Source organism: Mesocricetus auratus, unplaced genomic scaffold (assembly GCF_017639785.1).
Source record: "Mesocricetus auratus isolate SY011 unplaced genomic scaffold, BCM_Maur_2.0 Super-Scaffold_100015, whole genome shotgun sequence".
Classification (NCBI taxonomy): domain Eukaryota; kingdom Metazoa; phylum Chordata; class Mammalia; order Rodentia; family Cricetidae; genus Mesocricetus; species Mesocricetus auratus.
The window spans coordinates 50611395-50620902 of NW_024429198.1; the positions used below are offsets into that span (position 1 = coordinate 50611395).

At 44.5% G+C, this 9508-nt stretch overlaps 1 protein-coding gene across 1 annotated transcript in view; it reads left to right on the top strand.

Moving 5' to 3' along the window:
• Positions 1-6565: 6565 nt before the first annotated feature.
• Positions 6566-9508, top strand: part of Dsg4 (desmoglein 4) — a 23773-nt gene continuing 20830 nt past the window's right edge. The window contains exons 1-2 of the mRNA XM_021234927.2: positions 6566-6622; positions 7810-7941. Coding sequence (XP_021090586.2) covers positions 6566-6622; positions 7810-7941 — 189 coding nt within the window. The remainder of the gene's footprint in view (positions 6623-7809; positions 7942-9508) is intronic.

The window sequence follows — 9508 nt, forward strand, 5'->3', positions numbered from 1 at the left end:
TCTTTCTCCATTGCCCCCAAAGACCTGACTTTTCACTGCATTCTCATGAATGTAAGGGAGAACCACCACATTGCCTGGAACGTGCACTCCCATAAATACAATACAGCATAAAACAGGACACCCAGAAAGGAAGAGCAGGGGAAAACGCACAGAAACTAATTCAGAAAGCTCGAATTTCTCCAGTTGTTTTGCTCCTTCGACGGCAGGAGCCTCTGAGTCCCCTGTTGTACTGTCATCCTGACAACTGGTTCAGCCTGTTCCCTTGGACGTGGGAGTCTTCTAGGCAAGACTCCCAGCCAAGCCACATGAGAAGAGGATGCCTGGTCCGCACATGCTGTGAAACGGTCGCTTTCCCAGGCACGGGATTTCTCCAGCCATCTGGGAGCCCATGGCTATTCTTCACAGCTTGAAGTCCATGCAGATGTGCTGCTTGGTAGAACTAGACATGCGGGTTCAATTCTTGCTTCTTCCAAAGCACCCGCTCGTTCACAGGTGTTTCCCTGGAAGGTGAGGTGACAAGGCTTAGGCTCACAGTCACACATGCTGAGATCTTTCAGGGAGGCCTGAACCTCAGTGAGGGGATTCAGAAGGAGGGATTGGCTGTTGCGGCTGTCATCAATGAAGCTAACTGGCCAGGGAGCCAGCAGGTACCACTGAGGCCTCATTGGGCACCGTGTGAGTGTTTCTAGATAACACATCTACCCAGAGGTCTGGCATTGTAGATGCCCTGGCTTTAAAATTCCAAGGTCAGTGAGAGTGGAAGGATGTGAAGGCTTTGAGCAAAGACCCTTGGGGCTGCCCTGGATGTGAGAAATTCACCAGCTGAGCTGGGATTTGAAATCTCTCGGAAATAAGTTCTGTGTCTGCCCAAGGTGGGAGAGTTCAGCTCCCTGGGACTGAAGAAGCAGCGCTTGTGCATGTGAAGGAACCACTTCCGCTCTTCCTTCCTCTTCCCAGATGTGCCCAGCATCTGTGTTTCCAGATTTTGACTCTCTTTAGGTGAGGGCCTGAAGCAAGAAGAGGAGGGGGGCTGTCTAAAGCCATCCACTAGCACAGGACAAAACCAACAGTCAGATTCTGTTCCCACCTCTAGGTCCTAGGAGTCTGTCCCTCACTACAGTGCTTTGTATCAGGTCAGACTACAATTCAAGGTGCATTACCTGCTGTGGAATAGCAATTCCTTAACTTTAAATCAGCACTGATTTAGGAGGCAGGAAAGTGGCTTGGTTACAGTCATAATAACAGTCATCAGTTCAGAGAGGTATTTTGATGAAGTGAACAAATAGATGACAAAATGCTTTAAGATTTGGAATTTGTTTACATTACTCATCTATTGTTTTTCTACTGGATGACAGCGAGTAACAAGTGACAGTGACATTTAGATTCCAGTTGTCCACCCTTAAAGAGATAGAAATTTTGTTTTACACTTTCAATATGTACAATGTGTGAGAATTTACCCTTTGCAATCATGCGAGCTTGCAAGAAAAGATTTCAGCTGTCAGCCACTATAGAGAGAGCTGAGGAAACACATCTTGCATTGCAGATACTCCCAGAATTCCACAAACAAAAGCTGTGAAGGGCAGCTGCAAGATAATGCAATAAAGATCATGGGGCACAAACGGATATCACCAAAATTTAGAAAAATTTAAAGCGACTTGATAAAAAGATACTACAGTGATGGCGGTTGTCCTTCTGGATGTTTCTCTTATTGGTTCATGAATAAAACACTGATTGACTGATTGGCCAGGCAGGAAGTATAGGCAGGAAATGAGGAGAATTCTGGGAAATGTAGGCGGACAGAGTCGCCATGTAGAGCCCGGGAAGAGAGGACACACAAGGCATTCTCCAGTAAGCCAAGACCACGTGGAAATACATAGATTAATAGAAATGGGCTAATAACTAAGACAGAGCTAGCCAACAAGAAGTGCAAGCCACTGGCCACCAGTTTTATAATCAAAATAAGTCTTGTGTGTTTATTTGGGGCTCTCAAGGGTGGCGGGACTCTGATGGGGACAAAGAACCTCACATTACACTAGATAATAGAAAAACATCGTTAGGTATTGAATAACAATCAGCAACAGAACAGGGCCACACTGACTGCTGTCCTAACACAGCACGGCACGATGTTAACCTCACAGGCTTGGAGGTAGGCAGAAACCAGGGTGAGGTTGTTTCCATGTAAAGTGAAAATGGCCCGGCAAATCTCTGCTTGACTTATAAGCAGGACCCAGCTAAGACTCACTCTCACTGCTTTCATGTTAAATTAGACTATTGGTTGATTATAGCCCTGCAGCACCAGCTCTGCTTGCCTTCACCAAATGTGGGTGGGGATGTAAGGTAATGATGCTACCATGTAGTTCTGTCAGGCCTGAGATGCTGTCGGGAAGGGAGGAAGGAAACATCTAAGAAAAGAGCAAAGCTTGGGAGAAAGGAAGGAGATGAGCAGAGAGAGAAACAAGTGTGATGCTGAAGGTGCAGACAGAGGTTTTCAAGTGTGGGGAGTAACTACGTGTGTGTGTGTGTGTGTGTGTGTGTGTGTGTGTGTGTGTGTGTGTGTGTTCTCATGTGTGTGAACAGGGACAGAGGACAACTCCAGGTGTTGTTCCTTTGATTCCTGCCACTTTTTAGGAGACAAGATCTTTCACTGGCCTGAGATTCACCAGGTAGCTAGACTAGCTGACCAGCAGGCTTCTAGGGTTCCACCCATCTCTGGTACTCATGTCACTACCCACAGGATCACAAGCCTACATCACCATATTTGGCTTGTAACATGGGTTTTGGCACAGAATTGAACACAGGTTCTCATACTTGGGAAGCAAGAGCCTTAGCCACAGAGACATCTTCCCCAAAATTTTCTGGGTAATGAATTAACATGCTGAGGTCACTGACATAATATTACCAAGGTGGGAACTGGATGTAAGATGCAGTCTGCAGTTGTCCTCACAGTGGAGTGTTTGTGGTTCTTAGTTACCTAATTCTCCAGCGACCAAAATGAACAAGTAGCTACTATGATACATAAAGCAGCCACCAAGCAGCTGTCTACAGTATTCACTGACATAGACCCTTACCATAGTAACCACAGAGTACAAAAAAGCAAGTTGTTAAGTGGTATGTATACATTCTATTGATCAAAACAACTACAATTGTATAATTATATGCTTGCAAAAAAAATCAAAGGGAAATTGTTGCTCTCTAAATAGTAAGAGTCTGTTTGATTTTTCCTTATACCTTCCAGAAAACTCTAACCTTGATCCAAGACCATAGATACGAAGCAGTACATTCTATGGAACTAACACATAGTGTCCTCCATTAAATACTGGTCTTCCTTCACAGGCCTAGCACTGTGTTAATGTCTAATGAGATCCCAAGTGCAGGAGAACGTGAGTGAAGAGGAGAGCCGGTGCCCACTGACAGATTTCTAACCTCCGCTGTGGCCATTCTGGACTCAGCTGCCATTCCAAGCCCCATTATTCTCTATTCCCCCTGCCCTCACTGCCACCAGTCAGAATCTGCTCTGTGCCCATGTCAGCTGTCCCCTCTTCCCAGTTCTCGTGTTCCTCTTCCAGCTGGAGTTGGAGACAGCATCTTACCATCCCCCAAAGTCTCCACAGCACCCTCACAGATTGTCAAGCTCTGAACGAAACACAAAAGAACTCTTCGTTCTGGTCACTGTATTCTTCCTTGTCCCAACATGTCTACAGACTCTTCATAAACTGTGAAATAGAGGTTTTATTTGTTTCTCCTATGCGAGCGTGCGTGCGTGTGTGCGTGTGTGCGTGTATGTGTGTGTGTGTGTGTGTGTGTGTGTGTTTTACTAGAAATTGAACCTGGGGTCCTGAAGATGTTAGTCAAATGCTCTAACACTGGGATATAGCCCCAGGCTAATTTCTAAGTTTGTGAACTCAGATGTTTCCTGATTCAAACATGCCAAAAAGACCTGCCTCTTTTTCTTGGTTTCTTGTCTCCTTCCATAGCATAGACCTCTGGAGACTGCTGTAGCCTCCTTAGTTCTTCTACATCCCTGCTCGCCACAAAAGATGTGGCACAGTGACATGCGAAAGAAAACCAATTATTCTTCATAATGCTCTTCTGTCTTTACTCTGTCCTTTCATTGTTTTATAAATTTATTTGTTGACACAAGTTGTCATATATACTTGTGTCATAAGTTGGCCTCAAAACCAACATGTAGGCATGGATGAACTTGATCTTCCAGCCCTCCTGTCTCCATCTCCTGAGCACTTGGATTACAAGTGTGATCACCACACTCAGTCTCATATGGTGCTCTTATAGTAGTCAATATAGTAGTCAATCCAGGGCATTCAATAGTGCTAGGCTAGCACTCTATTGACTCAGTTACGTCCCCAGTGCAACAGCATATCTTTATATTTGATGTATGTACACATCATTATAACACATTGTGTAATTCATACAGCATATGTGTTAATTCTCCCATTCCAGAAAGATATTTGTTCTCATGATCAAGTATCTCTTTTATCTGCACATTTTACTCTGATTTTGGGCCTCCTTGTGATGCCACATATGGAAACCAGGACATTAAAACACACAAAGTAAGTGCTGTGCCACTGAGCTACACCCCCAGACCTGGCCCTGCACTTCTAATCCATCTATCCAAATTTCCTTGGATCATATCTCTATCTTTAACCCTCTGCCTTTGTATTCCTTCTCTCTCTCTCTCTCTCTCTCTCTCTCTCTCTCTCACACACACACACACACACACACACACACACACACACACACACAAAAGCCATACACTCAGCACAGCTTTTTGCCTCACTTCCTGTATCTTCTCCTTTCCTGACACAGGACTTCACATAACCCAAGCTAGCTTCTTACTTGTGGTGATGCTGATTAGCACCTTGAACTCCTGCCTTTTCTGCCTCTGCCTCCCAAGATCTGGAGCAATAGGCATGTGCTGCTACAACTGTGCTCTTTGTTTTTTATTAAGCCATTTAATTTCAATTCACATTGCCCTAAACTCTGAATAATAATACTCTCTGTAGAAATCACAGTTTCATATTTTCTATTTGTCTTAGTTAGGGTTTCTATTGCTATTGCTGTGAATAGACCCATGACCACGGCAGCTTAGGGGGCTTACAGTTTCACAGGTTTAGTCCATTATCTTCATGGTGGGACACAGTGGCACCCAGGAGTACATGGTGTGGAGAAGGAGCTGAGAGGCAACAGGAAGTGAACTGTGTACCACACTGAGTTTAGCCTGAACAAAGGAGACCTCAAAGCCCACCCCGACAGTGGCGCAATTCCTCCAACAAGGCCACACCTACTCCAACAAAGTCACTACAGTATTTATTAAAAAATATTAGAAGCATGAATGAATAAAAGGGACCCAGCTCAACATTTTACAGTAGTGTTCTCCTGTGAAGTTTTGTTTCTCCAACCCCATCGTTTTCTGTGGAACAATCCACTGCTTCTGTACCTCACCGATACATAAAGGCAAGCTCACATCACAAAATCGCTCGACTCTTGCCTCTGCATCATTCTCATCAGCTCTTTTCTGGCTTCTCCATTCCCCATGCACAGCACCACCTCAGCACATGTATTCATGCTCCCTGTCCTCCCTAAGCAATTGCTAATTCTCAAGTGTCACAACATTGAGCATTGCTCTCTCATCTTCCTTTCACAGTAATGATACATTTAAAGACAATGCTTTTGTCACCCCAAGACATTCCTTAACTCCAAATCTGTTATTATAAAGGGAACCTCCCAATCTGTCCCGATTGCCATTCCAGACTTTATCTCTATGGTCTTTCTAACTTCCTGACAATAATAGTTACCATTACCCAATCCTCTGAAACTCAAATGGATTAGCACCTATGTTCTTGTTGTCTTCTGACTGAAAATGGTCTCCCTTATCGATTTCTCTTGTAAAAATAGCTTGCACCTACAGAGTCATTCAAGTCCTACACCTTTAAGAAACCTCCTTACAATCCATTTTGATAACTTGTGTAGCTTGCCTCGGCTTCCACTGAACCTAATGAGCCTCTGTGGAAGCTAGTTTCCCAGCTCATCATGTTGGAGACATGTGTGTCAATGTGTGTAAGTGTGTGTGTGTGTGTGTGCACATTCACCCATGTAAACATGTATGGAGATCAGGCATCAACACACTTATTTTTCAAGATAGATTCTCTCATGGAACCTGGAGCTCTCCCTTTTGGCTAGATTGGTTGGCCAATGAGCCTAGGAATCTACTTCTATCTCCCAAGGGCTGGTGTTACAGATCTTTGCCTCTGCACCTAACTTTTACAGGAAGTGTGGGGATTCTGAACTCAGGGCATCATCCTTGCACAGAAAGCATTTCACTCACTGAGGCATCTCATCAGTTCAGAAGTTACCTTTTCGTGTTCTTTTGAAGTTCAAAGGACTTTTAAAGACAAAAAGCAGCTCTGCATTGCTTACCTTCTTCTACCAACTGTATTTAACATTATTAATTGTGTTGTATATGTGTGTGTACCATTTATTTGAAAATGATAAAAGAATGTCATAATTTTATGATTCTGTTTCCTTTAAATTATACAAATGTATGCTAATGTTTTGCCTTCTATTACAGGTGGTTCTGGGAGTAAACAGTGAATTTATTGTTGAGGTAATGTATGAATGTACTTAAACAAAATAATTGGATTTTAAACAAATTAAGTAACCAGGCAGTGATGGTACACGCATCTAATCCAAGCACACGAGAGGCAGAGGCAGGTGGATCTCTGTGAGTTTAAGGCCAGCCTGGTCTACAGAATGAGTACCAGTACAGACTCCAAAGCTACACAGAGAAACCCCACCTCGAAAAACCAAACAAACAAAAAACACTGTGTTATGTATTAAAATATTAGAAATTGTAGTTATCTTCACAAAAATTAAGAGATAGAACTTGAGTCAAACTGATATAGCAATAGGAAGGCCACGGGTCCTGAAGTCTATGCTTACAAGTGTCCAGAGAGTGAGGTCATGAGACTTTTCAGACGGTGGGATTAAAATGGGGGCATAAGCCCATTGGTTCTTGAAATGATAAACTCCATTCGTATGGGACATCGGCTTTCTCCCAGAGCAGCGTTCAGAGCCTTAAATAAACATGGTCATCTATGATTCAATAAGGACATTAAGACTTCCAGAAATACAAGTTTTCTGCCTTTGCACACTCATACGTGTGTGTTCATGATTGAAGCAGAGTGGCTGGGCTCTCCGGTGATGCCAAATTCTTAGAGAATCTATGGATATCCTCAACATAAAATCCCAGAAGGACAAACATCCAGCAAGATACAGATAAAATATACATGGGAAAATCACAGAGCTGGCCATAAGATTGTCACCAGGGCTGCAAATGCGATTTAAAAACATTCTAATTTACAATAATGGATCTCAACTACAGCAAACTGCTTCTCAGCAGAAGAGAAGATTCCCTGCCCTCATTTCATATGGAACACGTTAACATGGAGCAGTGACAGGTCCGGGAAATCCCAGTCAAAGAAGGGCGGGGTAGGCAAGGTCTTTACCTAGTGAGAAAGATGCACTGAACATGAGCTGCACCCTGTGGTACACTACAGCTGTAGAGCACCTAGCACAGCCTGTTCCCATAAGATCTTCTAGAGATATGAGACCATTCCATATCCAGTCTAGTCAGGGGTGAGAAGGTTATGTATGCCCAGAATTATCAACCAGAGAGTCGATTCCTTTGTTCCTCAATTTACCACTCCCCCTGGACACATCTTACAATGTCAGTAAACTGTCTAATACGGGGTACCCTAACACTATGAGAAATGCCAATTGTTTTTGCTTTAGGTGAAAGAACTAGACGTTGAAAATGGCACCACATCCTGGCAGACTGTCAGAAGACAAAAGCGGGAGTGGATCAAGTTTGCCGCTGCCTGTCGGGAGGGAGAGGACAACTCCAAGAGGAACCCAATTGCCAGAGTGAGTGATGGAGCAAGCAGGGGTAGCCTGAGCCCGTAGAGGAAGTGTGGGTCTGCTGCTTCCTTGGGATTGTTGGCTGCACTGGTCCATGAGGGTGGAGGGAGCAGATGCTGGGAACAGGTTTGGACAGCCATGGATAGGATGGAGACAGCTCTCCTGGAGACAGGATTTGGTGAATCTGTCCACCTTTATTCCAGAGTATAAGGGATATAGGATTGGGTGTCTTCCAGGCAAACCCTAGTTTGCATAAGTGGCACACTCCTATTAAAAGCCTTTGTATGTGGCAGCAGGGTCCTAAAGCAAAGCTAGCACAAGTCGTAATTACCATGTATCTGTATGGCAGGGGAGCCTTCTAGCAGGAAATTGTGTCAAGGGTCACCCTAGAGATAACTCAGTCATCCAGGCTTAGAGACAGCTTTCAGATAAGGTCAGTCCTCTGGGCCCAGGGACATTCTCCAGATAAGGGCAGGTAGAGAGCAGGAAGTTCCACTGCCTGGGGTGGGAGGGGGTGATCCCCATGTTCCCAGGCTTTGGAAAAAGCTGCCAGACCATAATAGACTGAAACCTCTGGCCAGCCAGCCAGGCCTCCTAACAAGGAAGCATTTATAGTTCCAAAGCTCTGGAATATTTCAAGGATTTGCAGCCTCTGCCACCCAAGGAGATTTAAAGAAATGGCATTCTGTCATTGGCTCGTGTTGTTCGGATATTATTTTTTAATGTGTGTGGAACATGGTATGTGTGCAGACATGTGCGGGTCCACATGGATATGTGGAATGAGGTATGTGTACAGACGTGTGTGGGTCCACATGGATATGTGAAATGAGGTACGTGTGCAGACGTGTGTGGGTACTCATGGATATGTGGAATGAGGTACGTGTGCAGACGTGTGTGGGTACTCATGGATATGTGGAATGAGGTATGTGTGCAGACGTGTGTGGGTACTCATGGATATGTGGAATGAGGTACGTGTGCAGACGTGTGTGGGTCCACATGGATATGTGAAATGAGGTACGTGTGCAGACGTGTGTGGGTACTCATGGATATGTGGAATGAGGTATGTGTGCAGACGTGTGCAGGTACACACACAGATATGTGTGAATGTGTCTATGAAGGCCATCGCATGACCTCTCAGCTGCGTTCCTTAGTGATGTTCAGCTTGTTCTCCTTGAGCTCGACAGTTAGGCTAGGCTGAGGGATCAATGAACCTTGGGGATCTACCTATCCCCACTTGGTGTACACCAGGATGACAAGGACATGTCACTATGCCCAAACTTCTTTACTGTGGGTTCTGGGCCCTGATGCTTACAAAGCAGGCAAGTTACTGACTGGAGCATATTCCCAACCTAGAACACTATCAAATATCCCAAGCTGGGACAGACGCACAACAGAAGGCCCATGGTAAGCAAGTCTGAAAGATGGACTTGGATCTCCAGCATGAGTGGATAGACTCCATCAGCTGTGTTTTGATCATTGTTCCCTCTATATGTCACAAAGTTATGACAGTCGGAGACTGACTCCAAAACGTTGAGATAGTTCTAAAAACTAAGGAAGGCACCGAAAAAGCAAA